This window comes from Sarcophilus harrisii, chromosome 1 (genome assembly GCF_902635505.1).
Source record: "Sarcophilus harrisii chromosome 1, mSarHar1.11, whole genome shotgun sequence".
Classification (NCBI taxonomy): Eukaryota; Metazoa; Chordata; class Mammalia; order Dasyuromorphia; family Dasyuridae; genus Sarcophilus; species Sarcophilus harrisii.
Genome location: NC_045426.1, coordinates 33,197,061 through 33,222,506, shown reverse-complemented (window position 1 = coordinate 33,222,506; position 25,446 = coordinate 33,197,061). Strand labels below are relative to the sequence as shown.

At 35.1% G+C, this 25,446-nt stretch overlaps 1 protein-coding gene across 7 annotated transcripts in view; it reads left to right on the top strand.

The window, feature by feature from the left end:
• FOXP1 (forkhead box P1) overlaps positions 1–25,446 on the top strand; it is a 375,727-nt gene that overhangs the window by 331,152 nt on the left and 19,129 nt on the right. For 6 of the 7 annotated variants that reach the window (XM_031945438.1, XM_031945495.1, XM_031945376.1 and 3 more), the window contains 5 exons: positions 540–627; positions 11,706–11,789; positions 22,374–22,575; positions 22,686–22,765; positions 23,365–23,466. In XM_031945438.1, coding sequence (XP_031801298.1) covers positions 540–627; positions 11,706–11,789; positions 22,374–22,575; positions 22,686–22,765; positions 23,365–23,466 — 556 coding nt within the window. The remainder of the gene's footprint in view (positions 1–539; positions 628–11,705; positions 11,790–22,373; positions 22,576–22,685; positions 22,766–23,364; positions 23,467–25,446) is intronic. The other variant, XM_031945560.1, reaches the window with a different exon arrangement.

The following is a 25,446-nucleotide window of genomic DNA, read 5'->3' as shown; positions in this document are numbered from 1 at the left end:
GTATAATTTTTTTTTGCATGTGTTCATTGATGTTTCATATATTATGTGTTTAAAATGTATTTCCCATTCTTGAGCAAGTTTTTTTCTTTACATTCACTTTTATAGATTAAAATGTATACATAATTAAAATGTGACCCCTTAATTCTATAAGACTGTTCCTTAGAAGTAAATTTATATAACTGGTCTCCCATATACAATTAATCTGCATGTTTTTACTCTCACCTAAAGTGTATCTAATGAGGATCAACGTAGTCTTGAAGTATGGTCCTAGCTCCTCCTTGATTTTCCTTTCAACAGAGTAAATGACAGATAAATACTTGGTAGGATTTTTCTTTCAAAGAAGTTTATATCCCTGAGTTGTAACATGCTAAAAAATAGACTATAGAAGTCATCAATGGTGATCACTAGCAGGGCAGACCATGCACCAATAAGTGATTGGGGCATGTACCAGAGAATCAACAGTTTGATTACGCATCTTCCTAATGATTTTCCTTTCTGTTTGTCCATTTCACTTACTGATTTTCTGTGTATTGTTGCAGACATCTCAACAATGAGCATGCGCTGGACGATAGAAGTACAGCTCAATGTAGAGTACAGATGCAGGTTGTACAGCAGTTAGAACTCCAGGTAAAAGAACATTTATTTTAATATTACCTCAATATTAATCAAATTCCAAATCTTTACAGTGCTGTAATGAATTCTGGTCCACTCATTTTTGATGGAACAGGATATTTCAAAACCTATTGTTGTGATTTTTAAAACCCTTGAGAAAATTTATTCTCATTTCTATTTTTGAAACTGCAATATTAATTTTTAAGTATATTTATATGTATGTGACCATCTCTCAATTATCCATTTTCTTGATTAAATGTGGTCAACTAGGAGAAGCTTCTTTTCTCCCACTTACTAGCTGATTCACAAACTGCCTACAACAGGCCTGATCTGGGCAGAAATTGGAACTTGGGAAGAGAGAGAGAGAGAGAAAGTGTGTGTGTGTGTGAGTGAGTGTGAGTGTGTGTGTGTGTACACACATGCTCGTGTGTAGGCAAGAGGTTAGCAGAGGAGGGGAAATTAAAACAATGTTGTACATTATATAGTTACCAGCAGCCATCGAAAAGCCTATTTTGTATGCAAGACAGCAGTGCGGAGATATATGGAAAGCCCTGGGCTAAGTACAGAAGATAATTACATTTGGAATTTTACTGAGTTAAGTCATTTACAGCTTCAAATAGTTGCAGAGAAAAATCAGCAAAAAAACACACTTAAACTTTTTTGTTGTGATTCTTCAAGACAGAAAGGAATTTTAAAATTGGTTATCAACTTATCTTACAGTGACTGTCTTGGCTTAAGGATTTGCCAAATTTTAATGTTTTCTGAGCCAGTTAAGATTGTACCATCATTCAGAACAGTGTCTAAACTTAATGCAGTATCAGGTTTATTAAAACTAAAGGCCCAATAGCAAAATATCAAAATCTTATTCAAACTCTTTAATGAAATGTTACTGTAATGTATTTCTTGACTGTAAAAAAAAAAATAGCTCAGATTTGTTGGAAGATTGAAATGAATGAATTGTCTTTCACCAGCTCATACTGATACAGTTTAATTAAAGCAAGTTGGATTTGCGGAAGATTGGGACTGTTTGTTTCCATTTTTCTAGAAACAGTACCTGTCTGCTCTTGATTTTCATGTTTATTACTTCATAATTATCCCATATTTAGTTAATAATATGGATTAGTTGATACTTGGCTCATACTTCAATTGGTATACAGATTTGTTATGGTTCACAGAATCATTCCATATCACCAGCTTGAGGTTGTTTCAATCTTTTATAGTTGAAGCACCGATTATCTGGTTTGTGGATTGTCCTGGCTCCTTGCTACTCTGCTTTATCTTTCTTACCCCATTTGAGTAGTTTACTTTATAATTGGTTTTTAAAATAGAATGGGTAGAAGACAAGAGGTAGAATATTATTAGATCATTACTGTAACTTGTCTGAAGTCCCGATTGAGAACTAGATGGTAAATAGCTGAAGCTATTGGCTAAAACTGAGGAATTGGGGAATAGGTTAGGCTTTCATTTAGTCATGCTATATCCTCTTTGTTCCTCAGCCTTTACTTCTAGTCATTCAGTCAAAAAGTGGCTTTTAAGTAGCTACTCTTTTCCAGGCACTGGGTTAAATGCTGGAGATACAAAGAAAAGCAAAAGATAATCTCTGCTTAAAAGAAAGTCCTAGCTAATGGGAGAGACAAAGTAAAAACATCTACATATACAACATTTATATACAACCAACTGACAAACTAGAGCCAATCAATAGAATGAAAACACTAGCATTCATGGAAAAAAATATTTCCTTTGGAAGATAAGATTTTAGCTAAAATGTTAAAGTGTGTGTAGCCAGGAGACTGAGGTGAAGATAGAATTCCAGACAGTAGTAACTCTAGTGGTTTTATACCTTACAGACAGAAACTTCAGGTGAGCTAAGGTTTTAATTGCCATGTGGCCCTCAATTTCACCATTGTACATCTTTTATAATGTTTCAAAGAAGTGTCTTTTATTAGTAATTAAACTAAAAGAACTTTGTCACATTTATGAAAAAGAAGGGCTAATTATGGTCCCTATTTCTTTGCAAAATGAAAATTTGGAATATTTTTCTTAATTCACTGTTGCAGGAATAAAGTACCCTGGCTGCTTTGAGCTCATTCATTAATAGTCTTCTCAACATGATTAACTCTCCGTTTTCTTTCCTCAATGCTTATCTCCATCCCATCCGCTCAGGGCTGCCATATTTTATACTAGGAACTAAGAAGTATGTCTAGCCATTATGACTATTGACATCCCTCTTTACCAATTCCAGATAACACTAAAAGTTTTCACATATTGACTCTATGTGTACCCAATAAAGATATTAGACTAGGTGATCTCCACTGGTCTTTCCAGATCAAAAGTTTTGTGCTAAGAGAAAGACAGGGGTAGGAAGTTAGCAGATAGAAAATATTTAACACTATTTACAAAATATTTTCTTATGGAAAAAAGAATGGAAGGAAATAACCACAGATATTAAATTGAGCATCCCAAGATTTTAGACTGGTTAACACTTTTTAACAAAGATTTGTCAGCAATAAACAATATACATATACAACAATACATAGATTATATAAATAGATATTAAATGCCTTCGATAATCCCAGGCACTATATTTATTGAGAAAGCTAAAAGACCAAGATAGAAAAAGAAAGAAGAGAGGAGAGGGGAAGGAAGGGAAGATTTCCTAACATACATGCCATAGGAGACATAAGTTCCGGACATGGGACATATTTCGGGGCTAGTCTACCTTTTAGGCTCAGTTGATTCTGCTTTCTCTTCAAAAACTGCATCCTTTTGTGAATTATTTTATCCTCATATTTATTTGAGGATATCTTCATCAAAGCTTTTAACATGAATTTAAAGTATATATAGAATTTCCAAAATGACTTGCCATTATTATTATTTAAGATCATCTATTTCATTCATATCCAACTACCCCCATTTTGCAAATGAGTAGATACTAGATATGGAAAACAGAAGACAGGAGGAAAAACAAAAGTCAAAGAAAAAATCAGAAAACATCTGATAATCTGGCAGTTGTTCCCCTCCTCTCCCTGCATATAGTTGAGTAAAAGACTATAAACTGCTAGGATGAGGGGGTCGGAAAAAATTCTAAGAATTTAGCTGAATGGGAGTATCATGGTTTGAAATTGTAAAAAATCTTTTGCTTCAGCAACTACTGTAAAAAGTAAAAAGATTGGATTCTTTTTTTGTTGTTGTTTTTGAGGCAATTGGGGTTAAGTAACTTGCTCAGGATCACAGAGGTAGGAAGTGTTGAGTGTCTGAGGTTAAATTTGAACTCAGGTCCTCCTGACTTCAAAACTAATGCTTTGTCTACTACACCAACTAGCTGCCCCAGGAATTGGATTCCTTAAATGACTTCTTAGTCAAGTACTGAACCATCAGTGATATGGCACTGGAATATAGGTAATGGCAAAAATTGTGGTAACCAGCGTTTGTATTTCTGCATTTGCTATCTTTATTTCCTTGTTTACTGTCTGGTGGTCAGATGTGCTGCTCTGTTTCAAAGTGAACTTCATACTACAAATGCCAGACTTATATCAGAAAGGTTCTTCAGGGCCATAAAATTACCTTGAATTATCAGATTTCCAAAAACTGTTATGTGGCCTGAAACTTTTAAAAGAAGTGCATGGCAAAGTCCTAAAAGGTTTGGAATAATTGCATTAAGGGAAAAAGAGATTAGGTAATATCTAGGAATATTGAGATTTTTCCTTAGGGAGTTGCTAATTCTTCCAGCTCTGAAAATTTCCATGTGATCAGACCCAGAATAGTTGCTGGTTCTCAGAATCTCAGGGCGGGCAGTGACTAATGGCCATCTTGTCTGACCAGACCTGAATGAGGATTTCCTCCATGTGTCCCTTTCTGGGAGCCATTGCTGGAATTTCTTGCTAGTGTTTTCTCTTTGGATACCTCTAGTTATTAGGAAGATGTTTCCTTCTATTCAGCGTACATAGCTTCTTCTCTATCTTTCACCATTGTTTCCAGGTGTAACCTCAGGGTATAATCCTTTTCCTAAATGACAGCCCTCAAAATATTTTTAATATGGCTCTTTAAATTTTTTTTTTTATAATTGACTAATAGCACAAATTAATGGTACTCTCTCAAATCCTTTTTTTTTTTTTTTTTTTTTTTTGCAAAATCTATAGAAAATTCAAATAGCTTTTACTTGCTGTTTATAAAATGGACCACTAGTTTTCCTCTGCAAATTATTAGCCAATAATATTAAGGTTTTGAAAGAAATCAGCAAAGACTAATTTAGTTATTCTTAGGAGAAAGGGAACATTAACCCTATTTAGTAAATAAGAGAACCTTAAAAATGCAAAACAAACCTCAAAATCCAGTGGCATAGCTGTTTGCTTACCATCAATCATAGACTACTAGCTTAGTGGTTTAGCCAATAGAGGGTACTGGACCAGGAGTCAGAAATACCATGAGTTCAAATCTAACCTTCAACATTTACTAGCTTAGTGACACTGAGCAAGTCATTTAATCTCTATATATCTCAGTTTTCTTATTTATAAAATGAAAATAATAATAGCAACTATATCACAGGATTATTATGAGGGTCAAATTAGATGATACTTATAAAGCTCTTTGCAGAACTTAAGATATATTAAATTCTAGTCATCATCATCATTATTTTTCATTAATTAGAATTCTATAATGGGACCACTGTGATTGTTAAATCATTACTAAGTTTGATTGTTTCTTCCATGTTTTTTGGAAAGTCATACATATACATGCATGTCAACAATTAAGGCATTCTATGGTCTCAACAGAATTAGGTCAATGAGAGACACAAAGTCAAGGACACATCATTCCAGATGTTCAGTAAGTAGGAAGATAAAACCCCATGGTCCCTTTTCTCTTGAGGAAATGTGAGAAAGTTTATAAACTGATACTAGTGGCAGCTGGTGAATGTTCTGTGAAGTATTTGCCATCCTCCCTATATCTCTGCTTCCATGTTGATTAAATGGTAACCTAGGGTCTTAGTAACTCAGTGTTCTCTCCACTTTAAGAGGCCAAAAATAGACTTGTGGATAAGGCCTTCCTAACTATCCTGGCATTAAGAACTGTAGACTAGAGTGAAGAATCAGCAAGGAGAAAATGATACATGTCCTGATGACAAAATGAGGCATTAAAATCATCACAAAGCAATTACTATAGCTATTTTACATAAAATAACTTCTTCCTTAAATGATTCTGTTTGTAATCAAACCCATTTCTGATAATATCACTAATAGTATCCATTTTTAGACCTCTGTAACCCCATTTGGGGCAATGTTGATGAGAGCTTCCTCACATCTGTGGCCTGCCAAGCCCCTATGACTTCTTCTGAGTGAGCTCCAATGAATGATGGGGAGGTGCTAATAGCACCATGCCTTTAGATTGCAACTGCTTTGTGACCAAAGATGAGGGAGAAAAGGGGGAGGGGAATTCTTGGGATTTTTCACTCCCATGTCTTGCATTATAAACCAAGAGATTTTATTTTTCATAATTTAAAATGCTGTCTAACTACATGAGCATTAGAATTCCTAGACTATGACTGAGTATTAGTGTGTGTCTGCTTTAAATGTCAAGAGAATCTTTAATAATAACATTTAAGGAATGTTAAGATGGTGACAGAATACAATAAAAGTAAGGAAAATTTTAGATTGGTGGGAAATGAATATTGTATTGTCCAATACCTGAGCATTATAGAGGGCTTATAGAAGTTATTTTAAAATATTCACTGTGACTGTGGGGAATCCTTTTTTTTTAATTGTTGGTTTTATTGACTGGGTCAAAAATAAATGTTTGGTAAGTCTTCACTTTGACAAATGAATTCCCCTTTTATTTATTCTTGATTAAACTGTTGCCCTAGTTTTTCTGTCCTTAGAGACTTATATTTACCTTCCTTGTATATATTACCCTTAAATGGATTAATGTATTTGGATATTCATAGCAATTTTGAAAGCCAAAAAGTGTATTATTTTAATTCCTGAGAAAACAGGCTAGTGTAGTTGAAAGAATATTGGACTAGGAGTCAAGAGCTGGGCTTGGATACAAAGCGTCTACATATGATGCAGCTAGCCATGAGCAAGTCACAGGCTTCTATTTTAGGCCTCTGTTTTCCTTTCAAATGGCTCTCTTCTAGCTCAAAAAATTCTACAAAGTAAAATAAGTAATTACCTTCTCTATGAATTATTTTCAGACAGAAATCTTCATTCCTTTAAATACAGTTTCCACCCTTACTCCATACACTGATAAAATTGGAACTTCAAATTCAGTTGTTATGACCACATATAAAATAACAGTTTCATCATGAGTCTGATCCAATATCAAAAGTATGGGTTTTAAATTCATCTGTTTTTGCCTTGAAGATGGTGATAGAGCTCTCTTTTCTGCAAAGAAAGATGGTCAATATGGCCAAAATAGTGCCAACTTTTCTCCACTGCTTAACTTAATTAATACATTTGAAATCCAATGTTAGGCCTTAATGATAGAAGGAGGATGAACTAGCTAAGCCAAGGGGACCAAAATAAATGAGAGCAGGCAGGAGAACTGATTTCATGGGTCAGTTTTTAAAGTCTGATGTATTGTTCTCCTTTTTATTCCTCTGAGCATCACAATTGCTTGTTCATGAAGCTATTGAGCAGTCTGCCATATTTACCAGGCTTCCACTTTCTCTCCAATTGTTTCTTAATGGGAAGATGCCTCCTGTAGTGACAGTCCAGTTTAATAATAATTTTTATTAAGACTTCATGGTAGATATTGAGCTACAAAGATAAAAATAACATAGTCCCTCTCTTCATGGAGCTTGCATTCTACCACAGAAAAACATCATTTATACAAATGAGTAGAGGACAAAGGGGAACTACTAATACCTGGATGAGAAGAGCAAGGAAGGCTTCAAAGTGAAGGGTAAACTCAAAAGAGACAGGATTCTTTGAAACACAGCTGAGGATGTACCATCCAGTTATGAAACAGTAGTCCCATAAGGACAATATTTATAGTTTCTTTATTTAAATATTTTCTTGCTAACATTTGTGTGTTATATAACTATTGCTATTATAATATACATGTAAAGAAAGGTATATATATATATATATATATATGTATATATGACTTGCTAAATAAAAACATAAATATCAGTTTTTCACTTGACATTAAATCATGTCACTCCATTTGTAATTCTGTCACATTCCCTTTACAATACCCTATGCTGAGTCTACTTTTGACTAAAAATGAGTGTCTTAACATTTAAATTATTTTGAAAAAAATCTCCCCCAATGAAAGTTGGCTAGGGAAAGTGCACTGTGTGTTCATTGGCTCTATTTCTGTCCTCTTTTCATGGGAATTTGTGTTTCTGAAGGTACTGAAATATATTTACCCAAGATCTCTTGTTCATATTCTCTTACTCTAATGATTCCAAACATACAGAATGGAGATATTTAATTGATTTAGTTGTGGGGATCCAGTGAGCTAAAAATACATGAAAATCATTGAAAAATTTTAAACACTTCTCTAGGGTTTTGTGTATATATGTATACACACATATAGAAACAAGTTGCAGTATTGAAAGCATGAGTAGCACTTATATAAATAGTGTACATTTAGTAATGTTATTACCAACAATAATAGCTAATGCAACAAAAGAGTAGATACATTTTCAAATGCTTTCATTTAGGTGCACTTTCTTTATAATGAGTTCTTGAGACAAGTTACAAATGCAGGTATCATTCCCATTCTACAGAAGAAAAATCTGAGATATCAAGTTAATAGCTTCAAGTAGCCAATAAGTGACTGGCTTGAGCCTCATACTTGGAGCCTTTGATCCTTGTCCCATGGTCATGCTTTGTTGCTTTATCCTTTAGAACTTGTAAAGTTCAAGAGAAGGGGATGGCATTGATAATTAAAATTCAGTAACAAACTCCAAGAATATAAAGTAATTTTCATTTAAACCAACTTTATGAAATATTTTACCCCCCAAAGCTCTGAACTATTAAAGTCTCCATTAATGTGTTGTACTTTCTTCTCTTGCCCAGAAGAAATATGGGCCAATTAAATGAGTAAAATATAATGGAAGAGGTAAACTAGGGTGAAACAATCTGCAAATGGAACATTCCAATTCTATTTGAATTTATCAAACAATTAAGTACCCACTGAATGCCAGGAACTGTGCTAAGGACTAGAGATACCAAAAGAGACAAAAGGCAGAACCTTGCAATCTAATGGGGGAGATGACATGCGAATAGCTATATGCAAACTATATCAAAATAAATAGGAAATTAGAAGGGAAAAGCACTGAAATTGAGTTGTTAGGGAAGGTCAACTAAGGAAAACTGTTCCTTATGATAAAGGTATAGGAATATTAATAGAGATGTCTAGCAATTTCTGAACCTGGGGCAACGGTTGCTTGGAATGCCATTGAAACTTGCAGTGTAGGCTCATAGGAGATGCTGCGAAAGGAAAATAAGTAATTCCCAGTATGAGGTTGCTTCTATTTCTTGCTACTGTTGACCCTGATAAGAATGGGTAGAATAGGAAGCACCTTCAAACCAATGTATTTAATGCCCTCTAAATTTTCCATCCTGGAACAAAGACCCAATCACCTACCTGAGTATAGCTTTGGTTTTGAATTTAGACCTAAGCAATAGCAATGAATTTTCACTTAGCCTAATTTTATCACTTTTCCATCATGCCATTTCAATCATGATCAACCAATATGATACAACTTTAATCAGAATAATGAAATATTACTCAAACATTTGTTTAAGTGCCTATCACTTACACAGAGGATATAAAGCCAAAAATGGTCCCTTTCTTGAAGATGCTTATATTCTCCTAATTCACCACATAGCAAGTCAAAAAACTTTTATTAAGCACTTACTGTATGTCAGGCACTGTGGATCCAGGAAAAAAAAAAAAAAAAAAACAGACCCTGCCTTGAAGTAGTTCACAATGGAATGGGAGAGATGGCATATGAACAGTTATGTACAGACAAGATGTATACATGATTATGTGGAGGTAATCTTAAAGAGATATCAGTAGCTTCAAGGGAAATTAGAAAAGCTTTTTTTATAGAATTTGTTTTTTTAGCTGAAACTTGAAGAAAATCAGGGACCTTTATCAGTTAATATTATACATTCAGTCTTCCAATTAATCACATATATTAAGAGACAGTGTGACACAGGAGATAAAGAACTGGCCTTGAACTCAGGGTTGACCCAGGTTTAAGTCTTCCCTTAGACAAGAATTGGCTGTGTGACCTCTGCTTAACCAGTCACTTTGTCCCTTATTACTCTACACAACCCTCTATAGACTGTCAGTTAGACAAAAGGGATTGACCTCTGTCAATAGAGGGAATTTCCTCTTCCTCATAAGAATCTCTATATGAAATCATGGCTTCAGACCCTATCTCTATTCTCTTCCAGTATATTTTTTAAAGATCAACTTTTTTTTTCCCCTTGGATGTTATAGATAAACTATTTTTAAAAATGGTATATCTATATTTCAGTATTTCTCACTTAATAACCAATATGTAGATTTAAGTAAGCCTAGCTATTTTGAAACATTTGTGTCCCAATTCTAGAGAAACTTACATATAAAACAAAGTACTCCTGCAGAAAGACCTTCATTCCTGACATTTTAATTGTTCTCGCTGAATCACTGTTGGAAACCTCACATTCCTTTAGTATTATGTATTGTGAACATCTTTTCGTTTGGCTATTCAATAACTTGCTAGAGAACAGAGCATGAGTGACATAAAGTTGTTCCTAATATGGTAACATTTTCATTTCCTGTTTGTTGAAAGATAAATGCTAAGGCTCTAAGGCTTTTTTATTTCTCCCTGAACTACAAGGGGAAAAGAAATTTAATGTGATATGGATTGGAATGGACCAACCAGTTAGGATAAAATAAGATAAAAATGTCTTCTACTCCCTTTTGCTTTTGGACCCATTTTAAAAGAACAATTTAATTTTAAAATCTCATTCTTAATTGATTTTAAATGATTCTTGGATTAATTATATAACAGGACAAAAATCCATTGTCCGAAGACAGACTACATCTAGCCTTGAAGCATTTCTTCCGCTCTTAGATCAGGTAGCATTGGGAGCAATATGACTTCCCTTTTCAAAATAAATCTGTAACGTGGCCCTTTGTTCCCCACTATTTTTGTAGGGATGGCTCAGTGGATTCAAGTCTGCACCTTACCCTTTTTCTCAGTTGTTCCTTTATCATCTTTTCTCTTCTACTTTTGCTTTCTCTCTTGCAAAAAAGTGCCTTCACTTTTCCCTTAGCTCTTTTTGCCAGATCTTTTCTTGGCCTATCAAAATACTTTAGGAGCAAATCTGCCCCGCAAGGTCTGTTCTTAGGCAGGGTAGGGGAAATCATTCAACAAATATTTAGTGAGCTACTACTATTTGCAAAGAGCTGAAAAATTCCTTTTCTTTTAGGAGAAAATTACATCCTGACTAGATGAAAGTACATGAGGGGTTTGGAATTTTGACAAAATGAGTGTCTTCCAACTTCATTCCAAAGAGAGACCTGACATTCTATGCACTGTTGTTAGTTGTCGTGTGGTTTCCTAGAGCAGAAAATATTTGCCCTCACACTCTATGAATATCCTAGTACTTCACCACTGTTTTAGGATGTGTGTAACAAATTTGAGGTTAATTTTGCATAAACTGTGTTCATTTGTCTGGGTGTATGTGTCTGTGTGTCTGTGTTTTACTGTTACAACAAAGAATTTATGAGATTTAGCCGCATAACTCATTTTCCCTTGGCTTTTCTCTGAGTAGGATTGGTTAATAGACATGATTCACTGTTGTCTTCTAGCTGTCAGAGCTACAATGAACCCCTTGGTGCCAGCAGGTCTAGAGCTCCCCAGTTAAGAGCCTAATGTATTTTGTATTGAGAAATACACTGGGCATCACAAATTAGTTTTAGTTTGGCAATAGGCATATAGATTTCAAAACAATTAAGCAATAAAAACTGTTTGGTCAGGTGCTGTGGTGCCAACAGTTTAATTAGAAATAAGCATCATTTGGGATGTTAAAGTTGTAATGTATTTTATTCATAAAAATAATGACATTCCTTGTCTGCCCTCCTTCTAGCTTGCAAAAGACAAAGAGCGCCTACAAGCAATGATGACCCATCTCCATGTAAAGTCAACTGAACCCAAAGCCACCCCTCAGCCTGTAAGTACCAGTATGTGGGATGATAAACTCAAAACCTCCCATTTCTGTCCAAGAAGAAGTATTTCCACTTTGAAAAAGTGTCAAGGAAAGAAAGAAATTGCCTCTCTATAATTGTATGACTTCGACTAGAAGATTTTAACTTGGGTTGATTTTAAGGAATTCATCATTTCTCATTCTTCCTCTCTCTTGAAGGTTTTTTTCCCCCCCATTCATTCAATAATCATTTTAGTGTTCTACTGTGTTTCCAGGCACTGAGTTTGATGCTAAGGATACAGAGACAAAAATAAATTTTCTTTGGGAAGGAGGGGAGAGAGAGAGAGTAAAGTAAGCATACTTACTTTCCAAAATTGAGTATAAAACATATACAAATAAAGCATCATGAAACAGTAGAAATAGTACTGACTCTGCAGTCCAAGCGCATAGATTCCAGTCTGACTTTGACTGTTTGACCCCTCTGGGAAAATTGCTTAACTTTGCCCAATCTTAATTCCTTCATCTTTAAAATGAGGCTCTTTAATGGGTTCCAAGTCCCCTTCCTATTTCTAGCTATGATTTTCTGAGCCTGCAAGACCATTTCTACAGTATCTGAGTGCCTCAGTTAAACCTTATGGGGGATATAGCATTTGACCCGAGTCTTACTGAAAACTATAGATTCTAAGAGTAGGAGATGAGTGAAAGGGAATTCATTGCAAACCTAAGGGTAAGAGAATTAAACTTAAAGGGACTTCAAGGTGCTCAGCCTTCAAGGAGAAGTGGGTAATATAAAATGAAAGCCCATTGTCTTCTGAGTGTAGCTAGTTGATCTAAATCCTGAATGGCATTATCTTAACTAAAGTCTTTTCCTTGGGCCTCATCTCATATTGTAAATTGTTACTTTAATGGTTGTGCTTCCCAAATTTGTATATTTCTTTAAGATTTCCTAGTAGTTTTAACTGATTATTCAAAATGGAGAGAGTGCTTTGGTTCTTGATTTTAAGATTTGTCAGATTTAAAGGTACACTGCCTTTATTTGATTTTTGCCTTGAGTCACTGTGTGAAAATTAATTGAGCGTTGACAATCTATAGTTAGTACTAGCAATTTTAATCAATATGCAATGATGCAGCATAATGGCAAAGTATTGGTTTATCTGTTTTGACTGATTTTTTTCTATAAATAAAGCAAACACACACCCATATATGTATGATTTATGGTGATAGAAATAAAACGGAGTCAGACTATTAACCCAGCAAATATGGTAGCCTGCCAAGATGCAGTTGGCAGACAAAATTAATGTCTGAAACAGAACACATTACAGAGATATAGAACATAAAATCATTAAACACTCTGCACATCCATTTTTACTAGAAAAGAATTCTCCATTTCCATGTATTCTATAATAAATGGCTGCAAAAGTCATGTGTAGGCTCCTAGAAAACAGCTCCCCAACTTGACATAACTGTGGAATCCAGAGTCAACTCTCTTGGTCACACAACTTTTTCTTTTAGGAAGGGATCTAGGAGAAGCTTGAACCCAGTGAAGCAAATTCATTAAATCCCTGAAATTACTTGAGTGACCTCTTGTCAGATGAGTTCAACCAGTCACAAAGAAAACTTCTTGCCAGGAAACTATCTGAAAATCTTCAAATCATTCTAGTCTGCAGGTGAAAGCTTCCTTTCAGGATGACCTTCCGTATGTAGACCTAGCAACATGGAGGAGAGAATAAGATTTGACTTCTGTCTTTCTTTCTAGATAGACAACAAATAACAATGGCAGAATAATGCTTAGGTTGCAAAACACTAGACACAGGAGCCTTTCCAAACAGCAGCGCCCCCTCAGGAAGAGGGATTTAAAAACTAAGGAGAAATAATTGCAAGGAGTCACGTATTGCTCAACTAGTGATCAGTTCAGAGTATTGGCAGGCAGCACCATATGCAAGCCTACTTTAATGAAATCGGCTACAAAAATACCAGTTGGTGTCGCCATGAAGACTAGTGGTAAGCCGCCAATAAACAGGGAATGGCAGCTGAAAAAAAAAATGAACAGGGAAAGAAGGTTTGTCTTGATTGGTATTAAAAAAAAAAATGTTTTACATTCTAGAAAATTATAGCTTTGATGGGGACCTCCTACTAAATTTATTTTTAACTGCTCTATTGAAAATTCTGTACCACTAGTCAACATTATCTCTCAGTTGCTCAGCACAGTGTTTCTTTATTAAAAGAAATAGGCACGAATATTTTTGACTGAAAAATTAATAGCTTTTGAATTCATACACAGCAGGTTTTCTTTTGCAAAGAAGTCCAATATCGCTGCACAGCACTTCTATAACCATTTATTTAGAGTCCAAGTCAAGCCTTTGACAGCCAGAGCAGTGTTACAAGCCAACATAAAGAACTCCAAGATGTAAACCAACAATAGGCAGTCTGTGTGAGGTTTGCCATTGTCAAATACATAGATTGTTTGGATTAGTTTATGTAAATGTACTGTTGTATTACCCTTTGAAAAAAAAAAGATCACATTTGTATATGAAAAGTGGTTTCCTTCACAGGCAGCATTATAAATTCCTTATCCTTTAACTTACATGTTAGAAGTAAAAATTGGTGCCTGACAGGCCTATATTGTGTGACATTCTGTTGTTGGATTGAAACTGCCTTCTTTTCATTTATTGAAAAATAGAAAATTTTATTATAGATACCATCTTATAAATCAGAAATTATTAAAATATGTATAGCTGAAGCATCTGGAAATTAATTATAAAATATAGAAGTACGATATTTTGCATAAATTTTGTCTTCCTTGTGAAAAAAATACGCATGCCCTGCAAACTCCCAATTCTTTTAACTTCATGGTTCCAAGGATATCTGGTGACCATGTCTGTTGGATGGAACTTTTATGTGTGGTTAATTTATTCTTCCCTAAATAATAGAATACTAGATGTGGGTCAGGATTAATATCCTTAGGTATATCTCTTCTTTTTCAACCATTCTTGATGAAGGATTCAAACCCAGCAGCATATATGGACTTTCACATTATGGCCTAATCAGTGGTATGATAGTTTATTAAAAATATTTTTTTCTGTTTCTGGTTAAAGGATTTTTCAGCTTATTTTGTAGAAAGTAAAGTCAAGCCTCTTACTTGGAAAAGAATTCTGTTTGCCCAGTTTGTGTCCTCATTCCTCATTTAGTTGCATCATATAAGTTGCTCCAGCACTTTTGGATACTCAGAATAATGACATATCCTAGACCTTCTTTTTGGTATTGTCTACTAAAACATGTACTCTCTCTTCTCCCTTCCAAACCGGAATTGTTAAATAATGTTTTTTATTCATTCTGTACCTCAATACTTCAGAAATAGGGTCATTCTTTTTAATCATCGGTGAGTTGAATTGCCTTGGCTAGTTTTCAAGTCAGTTCAGTTCCTACTTTATCCCAGGAATTGCAATCAATGCTTTGGGATACAAACACCAAACCAAAGCCAGCCCTGCTCTCATAGTGCTTACCCCAGGTTTCCAAGGGTTGACCCTCCACAATTCCATTTCCACCTGCCTGCTTATACTTTTAGAATTCCCTAATGGAGAATAAAATCCTTCCCCACAATATAGAAATAAGGCTTAAAGTGAAAAACATACTTAAGAGGGCAATATGTTGGTGTATGGGACTCATCTCAGAGCCTTTTATTAAAGCATGAGAGGATTTGGAGCACCTGAAATTTCAAGAAAATAAAAAAATAAAAAAAAAAAGGAAGAAAAAGAACATTTAAGGCTGAAGGGAAAGTCAGACAAGGAGCTTGCCTATTTGTCAAGTATTACCCATGCTTGGAAAGACATTTGCTGTGTCACTAGGATATATAGCAACAGTTGCTGGTACACACAAAATATCCCCTTGGAAGATAATGTCTTAGTGTATGTGTGCACACAGAAAAAAATTCCACTGTTTTGAGTCTGCTTGGATCCATTGAGAGCGAATCAAACCTTTTTTACTGAGTGTATTCAAGCAGAGATAGGATCAGTTTATCCTTGATGATGTGGAGAAGTAGAGTTTCAGGTAGAGTTGGTATTAAATAATCTCTAAATTTCTTACTAAGATTATGACTGATATTTACAGTAAATTAAAAATATATTGTAATAAATTTGGTTGATGTATGTTGGTCATAGGTTTGGATGCAGTTACATTTTCAGCCCAAAATTTAAGTAACTATAATTGCCGAATGTTAGAAGATGAATATTTACTTCTTTTACCCAAGGAGTTTCACATTTACCTCCTCCAAAATAAATGCTGTAATCATTAAGGTATACTCTACTGAAGTATTTCCTTTGAGCATTGTGTACACTACAAAACAATTAACAATAACCCGATCATCTCTTCATTTTGACTTTTTTTCTAATTAGTTAAAAAAAAAAAAAAACTTTAGTAGATGTCACTGTCAGGGAAACCATAAGTGATATTTTATGATATTGGTTAAAGTCGCAGTCTACTTTGGAATATTGCCTAATATTGAAGTGGATCTCACTATACAGGGGGGAAAATAGCATTTTTTTATACCAGTGGACAAGTAATTATGTATACCTGGTAGTACATCCATCTTTATGAAATTGACATAAAACATTTACAGGGGCTTGGGCATTTTAAATGAAATGCACTGTTAGATATTCCTTTTTTATGTATTTTCTTTTACTCCACCATAGCAATTAGGACTGTTTGGAAAGTGTTTTTAGCAACTGTAAAAACAAAGTATCCAAAAAGCCTTTTAACTGTTGAAGTAATGACTGAGCATTCTAGTTACAGTAACTATACTTTATAGTTTGAAAAATAATGTAATACAGCGGTGAAAAGAGATTCTCAAATACGGCACACAAAAGCCGTTTTTATATACTGTTTTTCATTAAGTCCCACTCCTCAACTTAGGTTTCTTTAGTATCACTGCCAATAATAACACCTGGTAAATGATCACGCTTTGCCAGAGCCAGCATCTAATATAGAGTGTGTCCAGACTAAAATAGTAAAGGAAGACACCATCTCTTGACAAAGCCTTAGGCCACCACCCACTGCACTGCCCTCCCCTCTGTGTGGGAACTCCCCTGCTGCCTTTAGAAACAGGTTTTAAAGAAGAGTGATTAATGTCCAGACATTCTCAGCAGTTACAGCATCAGCTTTAGCTCTGATCTGACCAGCAGTCTTGATGGCAGACAAGCTGGTTCCCTAAACCAGCCACGCCGTCCTACTGTTCTGCACAATCAGGATGTTTGGTACTTGGTTTTCAGCCTTGGCTTTTGTTCCTGTAAGACAGAAATGAACACAAACAAAAATAAAATTGACTTCTTATGGAGCCACTTAAAACAAGTCCATTTCTGTCAAGGAGTTGCCTCGCTGGTTTGTTTATGAAAATTGTTGGTGACTCACACATCATCTTGAAAAGGAAGGTTACTGTTTAGCAGTAAAGGTTAATAAAAAAGTATTAGGCAGGATATTGAAGGTTGATACAATCATAATAGCTTATGGAAATGTTCTATTAGTTAATGTTTCCTTGCTTATTATTTAGCAGCTCAACTTCCAGGGGAGGAGATCTGTCTTCCAAGTGCAAATAACTTTCTTAATACAAAGAAAATAATAAAACTCTGAGTTTCTTTGACCAGCTTCAGTGACATGGATCTCTGAAAGTTTCAGAGAGGCTATCTTAAGCTGAAATCACCACATGATGGAAATTGCTGCAAACAAAATATTAGGTGTTACCGACTTTTCTAAACATAGCAACTTCTTTTTAAATAGAAAATGAACACAATAAGAAAAATCAGGTTTCCATCAGGAAAAGAAACCCTCCCAGTCCAATCCCTTCCTGCTCTTTGCCCCTGTATAATTATCTTCTAAAACCTCAACTGCAATCAGAAACCAAGCACACACACACACACACACACACACACACTTTCATTTCTAATTGATGATTATATTAAGATTTAATAGTTTACAATTAAGATGAATATTTCAAGATTACAACAAAACCAACACTATTCATAATTTGTGCTTATGTTCTAATTCCATAATTAATTTTTTGTCTGCATTTTCTAGATACCCCTTAATTAAAAAAAGGAAGTTTGGGATGAAAATAGAGCCTTTCTCTAATCCTTCCCTCACCCCCCAGTATTCTCTTTCCTGTGACCTCAGCCCTATAAGATCATTCCCTCTTCAAGGCAAGTTGATAGTATCATCAAACAGAAGGAGTAAAAGTAAAACTTGGGTAGCAGCTGACAGGGTCGCCACGGTCACCATTTTCTTGACTTGGGAGTCGGTCCACGTCACTGACGGTTATGAAAGAGGAAGCCCCCAATATTCTGGAGTCCCAGCCTTGTGTTCTTTTCCTCACAGACTGCAGTCATGTTTAATTTGGAAACTGGGCTCTTTTGGCAAATTAGCAATTAGAACAATTTTGTGGGAATATGTATATGTGTCATTAGTTTTCCTGCAAATTAATAGCAAGAGCAGAGGTCAGGCAGAAATTTTCCACTTGACTGCAGCTCCTCTGTTGAGATTTGGCACTTTGTTTTGGAACGGCCACAGCTGCTCCAAGCCACACTCTTCCTCTAGGAACTGTCTTTTAATTAGTTTACCTCATAGCCATTATTACAAATATTACTGCCTCCCCTCCTTGAAACAGAATTACTGTTTCTACAAAATATTCCAGTGACATCTTGCACCACTGCACATTGATGGTGGGGGTCATTCGAATGCAGCGTTTAATCATTAGATCACCTCCATAAGCATCTCCTAATTAGAGTCCTTACAATACAATTTTATCTGGTAATTAGCTGAGATTGGCTGCTTCCTCTGTAGCTTATTAGTAGCAGCCCAGCAGTGGGTGTGAATCACAGTGTCATTTGTCAAGCCTGTTAAAGTCTCCTCTCGCTCTCCTCTTTTTCACTATTTATTTCTAGTTGCTACCTGTGCTCCAAAGCTTGAAGAAATGTTACCGACTTTCAGTTCTTCCAGTGGAGAATAGCGACCTTTATAGAATTTTTTTTTTTTTTGGTCTTCTAGTAGAAGCAGACCAAGTGTTAAGCTTTTTATAAAGTAAAATAGTTGAACACCTTTTGAAATGGATGAAATGTTATCACTATGACTTTTCCAAAGGAAGAAATCATTCACTTTCCTAATACACAGGCACCTAAAATGCTCATTCACTGTCCTAATACACAGGCACCTAAAATGCTTTGGGTTTACCAGCACTTATCAAATGTTTGAGTGGACTTTGATTTTGTACATCAGAAATAAAATCAAGTGAGTTTGATCTTTTTCTCCCCCCTTCTGAAATTTAACAGTGTTGGTATGCTCTGGCATCACGAAATCTAGTGTTGACTCAGTGTTAAATTTTAGTATCACTTCTCTCACAAAAAAAAAAAAATATAAATGACCTATTGATTCATAAAATACTAGATAATATATTTAAATTACAAAGAAAAAAACCAAGCAGTATAAATGCAAACTTAAAAAAAAAAAAAAACACTCTCCAATAAATTAGTTCCAAGGGGGAGCCTATAAGCCAAATTAGAAGTGGTAATGATTTGTTCACTTTGTTAGCTGATTATTAAGGAAATCATAAGATAAGCTCTGCCATTTTAGGAGTCTGTCTGCTACCATGCTTTTTTTTTTTTCCCTCTCAAAACAGGATGGCTCCAAGCAGGGACTTTCTGGCATAGTCACATCTGCAGAGAGTCTTGGTTTCATGAATTAATTTCTTTGGAGTTTTTTCTTGAATTGATGCTTATGGGGACTGTGGCAGGCTGACTCTATTGCTTTGAGTATGGTACTAATGAAGCCAAGCTCATGGGTCACATGCCAATGGGGGTCAGTTGGCTTTATCCTTTTGCATTGCCATAGTCTCTACTTCCTTAACCCTGGCCAGCAGTCAGGTAAATGTGAGCCATTGAACCACAAGGGTAAGCCCTTCAGAAGATTGTGGTTGGATAATTGCAAATGTAACCAGCAAAAAGGAGAGGGGGGTGGCTTGGGGGACAGGTAAGAAGACTTTTAAATAAATGGTTCTACTTGATGGAGAGTCACTAGTGTCATCTTACATTAAGATAAAACATTTAAGTGCCAGAAGGCATTGGAAATCATCTCTCTCTTTTTCTCTGTCTCTGTCTCTCAGTCTCTCTCTTCAATCTTTTGGTAATAGTTTTGAGAATGGGTTTTATTGCCTCTAAGTATGTCTTCATTTAAGCACTTGTGTATATCATTCTTTTGGCTCTCTTTCACTCTGCATCATGGACTTACCATATTTCTCTAATTTAAGTTGTATTCAAACTCCCTTGTTGTACCACAATATTCATTTACAACTGTAAGTCACTACTTGCTAAACCTTGACTCAATTGTTTTCCTCCACTTTGTTGTTATTACACATATTGTTGCCATGACTTTTTTTTTTTTTAGTGGTAAATGTGAGCCTTTTCTTGCTGTCAGTAACCTCCTTGGGGCACAAACTCTGTTGATTAAAAAGTATGAGCAATTCATTAACTTTTCCTACAGAATTGCAAAATTATTTTCCAGGACCAATCTCTGCTTTTTTGCCATTGTATTTTATTTTAAAAGTTAATATCTCCTAATCTTTTGGAATTTCTTTTTAAAACAAAAAAGTACATAAAATATTAAACTGTGATGGAATTCTAAATACAATGATTAATAAAATATTTTATTGTTTTAACTATTTTTCCAGTGTCATCAGACACCAAATAAGTGTTTCCAATCTCTAATATGCAAATATGTTTTTGAGATTCTTTTTATGATGTAGAAATTAGATCTTTTAGATATATTTATCTATCTGCATATATTTTAATTTTAATCACAGATCAACAAAATATCCCACCCCCCAAATAACCCTTAATAAGTGGCATGATGTAGATATAGAGAGACAGATTAATAAATACTTTATCCAAGTGTTGTTTATTATGAAGGATAAAACTGTTTTAAAATTATTTCAACAACAATATATTAAAGAACTGATTTATCAGAGTAGTGATGTGGAACTTCTATCAATGCAGATTTCAGGCCATTCGTAATTGATAGTCTTGGAAATATAAAACATAAATTAGTGAAGCATGTAGGGTTTTTTTGTTTTTTATTTGTGTGTATCTGAGCATCAAAACATTTGTGCCTGCTATTATAAGAAATGTATTAAAAATCAGGTGTCATTTTTATTTTTTAGAATAGCCAAATTAAAAGTCTTTCTTCCCCATCTCTCCCACATGTGCACAGAAACATCTATGGAATTATGACAAATTCTAATTATTTGTATTTTGTATAGAGCATTTTGTTCAGAATAATGGTCAGAATATTTTGAGATAGAAGCACAGATATTTAATACCCTGCTCCTTTTTGAAATTTTTGTAATAAAATATTTTGCTTTTCTCAGCTGGATCCACTTGAACTTATCTTGTCATTTAAAGCTCTTCATATGCTTTCTGTCTACCTTCCCAGTCTTATTTCCTGTTTTCTCCATCATGGATTCAGTGCTTCAGTTAAACTGCTCACCTACCTGTGCCCCAGTGCTTTGTCCATTCTGTGATTTATACCTAAAAGATATTTCCTCTCTCCCTTCATGTCAGTTCAGTTAAACACCTAATTTGTGCCCTAGACACTCTGGTAAGCAGTCGATATTCAAAGTAAAAACAAATGTCCATACCTGAAATGTCATTTAGTTTCTTAATAGAATCTGCAGCTTCCTTCAATACTAACATAGATCCCATTGACTAGTGAGGCCTTTCATAATGGCCCCTCCTTCCCAGCTGTTCTCTTCCTCTTGAAATTATTTTCTATTTTAAAATCCATTTGATATTTTCTTATCTTTGATCATGTTGTGTCTCACCAGTAGATTGTAAAGCCCTTGAGGGCAAGGACTCTTCATTTTTATCTTTATCTCCCACCCAATGGTTCTGTGTCTGACACAAAGAAAGTGCTTAATAAATGTTGGTTAAATTAGAAAACTCTACAAATTGAAAATCAGCAGACACACCCATCTCTATAAATATCATTGTAATGTGAATTAATACATATGGTAAATAATCTTTTCTGGGTTTTTATACAGTCATACACTGGAATCATGAAAAGATCATTTTTCAGAAATGCCCTGACTTTTAAAGAAAAGCCTATGTTCAGAATTTTCTCAGCAGTCATTTTTGTTATAGATTTTTATCTCATGGTCAGTGGATTTTAGTACAATTTTGGTTTCAAGAATATTGTTAGGTTTGATTTAAAGGGGACTGAAGATAATTGAGTTCTTTCTTGGTCAAGTGTTTAGTCACTCTTCTCTCAGGATCAATTCAAGATATAAGGGGGGAAAAAAAACTGAACCATTTCCCAGCTATCCTTCTATCTGAGCACAAGAACTAGCCCAAGTTTAAGAAAAGGATGATCATTTCTGCCAAAGATACATGACCACAGATAAATTGTCTTTTTTCAGTGGAAACTCCTCCCCTGGGCCTCCATTGATAATTTCCTGTTCTGCTGATGTCTTCACAGTAATAAACCTCACTATGCACCCACTGCCTTATTTTTCCATGTCTTTCAATGACTTCTTATTGTGGCGGTCTTTCTAATGCAGTCTCTTGTTTTTCTTCCTAGTTGAATCTGGTATCAAGCGTCACACTCTCCAAAACCGCATCGGAGGCTTCTCCACAGAGCTTACCTCATACTCCTACTACCCCTACAACACCCATCACTCCCGTCACCCAAGGACCTTCTGTCATCACTACCACCAGCATGCACAATGTGGGACCCATCAGAAGGCGGTACTCAGATAAATACAATGTGCCCATTTCTTCAGGTAACTGTTTAACTCCCCTTCATGAGAAATCTTCCCTTTTAAATCAACGACATACCAGCATTTTGATTGTTGTAGAAGTGAAAATTAACAGAACAATGATTCTTATTTAGCAGATATTGCGCAGAACCAAGAATTTTATAAGAACGCAGAAGTTAGACCACCCTTTACATATGCATCTTTAATTAGGCAGGTAAGTAAATTCCCCCAAAAGAGAACCAAAAAAAGCACAAATGTCTATGTACATCTTATATTGATGAAATAGATTTAAAACCGTTTAGTATGCAGGCATGCTCAAACCTTTTCTATAAGGTTTTTTAAAACTGCAATATATAACATAATTGCTTTTGATTAAGTATTACAATACGATGTGATTATTAGGAAATTCATTTCACACAACAGTGAAAATGAGCCTGTTTAAAGATGGCAAGTCAATTATCACAAGCTACAGTAATCTCTGATCCCTAGAATTAATCTGAGCTCTAAATAATTACTGAGCTTTAATCAGCTAGTGAAATGTTTTGCATTTCTCTTTGATTCTGCTTTATGAATGACTAATAAATTAATATTTCTGTAAGGAAACAGAAATAAAAACTCAAAACAATTAGATAATTCCATTTTGAATTTTGCTATTGAACTGTTAAATACAACCATTAATCTTAGATCGTTTTGTGAAAGTCGTCTTAGAATTTTTGCTCCACATCACAATGGTTTGATATTTTCAAAGAAAGGTGTGATGATGATTGTGATGAAATGGTCATAAATTCTCTTCCATTATTATTCATATCATAGGCTATTCTTGAATCTCCAGAAAAGCAACTAACCCTAAATGAAATTTATAACTGGTTCACGAGAATGTTTGCTTACTTCCGGCGCAATGCAGCAACGTGGAAGGTAAGTCTTTTCATACACCTTCCTCTTGTCTTTGGTTTTTGCTGTGTCTAAAACAGACAACGCCAACAGATGACAAGATACAGTTGTCACACCACGAGGGCATTAAATCTATATTGCTTGTTTTGACACACAAAAATGATCTCATCCACAGGAATGATTTGAGATTTGGCAGGAAACTTCTTCCGTCTTTGAAAAGCACTAATTGAAGCCTCTCATTATTGGCTTTCTCTCCCATGATTATACCAGTTCATCTGTGGTTGTTGCTCTTAGCAGTGAAATTCTATCTTTCCAGCTGGAATATGTAGGATAAAGGGATAGAGTGTTATATTGGGCTCGTCTTGTTACTTACACAAAGCTTTCATTCTTCTAGCCTTTCACCCACAACTATCATTACTGGAGATGAATAATTTGTTTCTCAACCAGTTGACCAATTGATACCTGGAAAAAATAGTCTACCATCTTGTAATAACTCTGTGGTTTATAATTAGGTTGAATAAAAATTAACCCACGAGATGGGACAAACCAAAATAATATAAGCTAGATCATGTGTTTTTCAATTGACTGATGGTAGGGTTTTTAGTTTTTAGTTTAGGTTTTTTTTTTTTTTTTTGGGGGGTGGGGGTATGATGGACTTGTCTTTCACAACATGAATTAGCTTCTGACCTAGTCATCACTTCTCTTCCCCAGATAAATGTCTTCATTCTTAATTGAACAAGAAAATATTAGAATCTTCTTTTAACTCTCTTTGCAATGATCTATAGGGTCTCATTTAACTCATTCATTCTATGAGTTTGTATGATTGAGCTTAGGATAAAGAAAGTTCATCTCGGACACTCCATCTCTAGTGAGATTCAATTATGGTGTAGTCTCAGGACATGGACCAACAAAGTTCCAGTGAACTCCCCTTCATTTTCTTTCTCTCTCTCTCTCTCTCTCTCTCTCTCTCTCTCTCTCTCTTTTCTCTGTCTGTCTCTTCTTTTTTCTCTTCTTCCTTCTTTCTTTCCCTCCTTCCTTCCTTCCTCCCTTGCTTTCTCTTTGACTCTGACACACACACTCTCTCTCTCTCTCTCTCTCTCTCTCTCTCTCTCTCTTGCTTCCTTTCTTCCTTCTTTTTCTTTTTCCTCAGCCAATTCCTAGGAACCAAAGAGCTCCCTTTCAAATGAAGGTAATCCATTATCATAAGGATAGGAATAATTAAACATTATCACCTAAGCTATATAAAATTAGAGAGACCCTCTAATGGATCAGTGATAAGGAAATATGGCATCTGAAGGAAAGATACATACACGCACCCTTGCTAAATATCTATTTTTTTCTTTTCAAAGTTATATACATAGTCATAAAATAAGATAGTGCAACTACAGTGTGTTTTTTAGGAGAATTTTCTCTCATTACCACTCTGTACTCTCTAGTTAATTCCTTTCCAATGTCAAATAATGATTGGGAATAAAATATAGCTAGTATTTATATAATGCTTTAAAATTTGCAAAGCATTTAACAAATATCTCATTTTATCTTCAAAACATCCCCAGAAATTAGGAACTATTATCACTATTTTACAGAAGGGAGAAAACTGATGGGGAAAAACATTAAGTGACCTGCTTAGGGCCACACAGCTAATATGTATCTGAGGTCAAATATGAACTCGGGGGCAGCCAGATGATGTTGTGGATAGAGCACCAGCCCTGGAGTTAAGAATTTATCTCTGGCCTCAGGCACTTAACATGTTTTGGCTGTGTGACCCTGAGCAAGTCATTTAAATTCCCCCCCCTACCCTCCCACCCCCCATCAAAAAAAATCAGGTCTTCCTAATAGAGGGCTCAGTGGTATTTGCCAGATGCCTGAATTATGAGGTCTCATCTTCCGAAGTTCAAATCTGACCTCAAGAAACTTAGCTGTGTGACCCTAGGCAAGTCACAATCCTGTCTGCTTCAGTTTGCTCATCTATAAAATTAGCTACAGAAAGAAATCATAAACCAC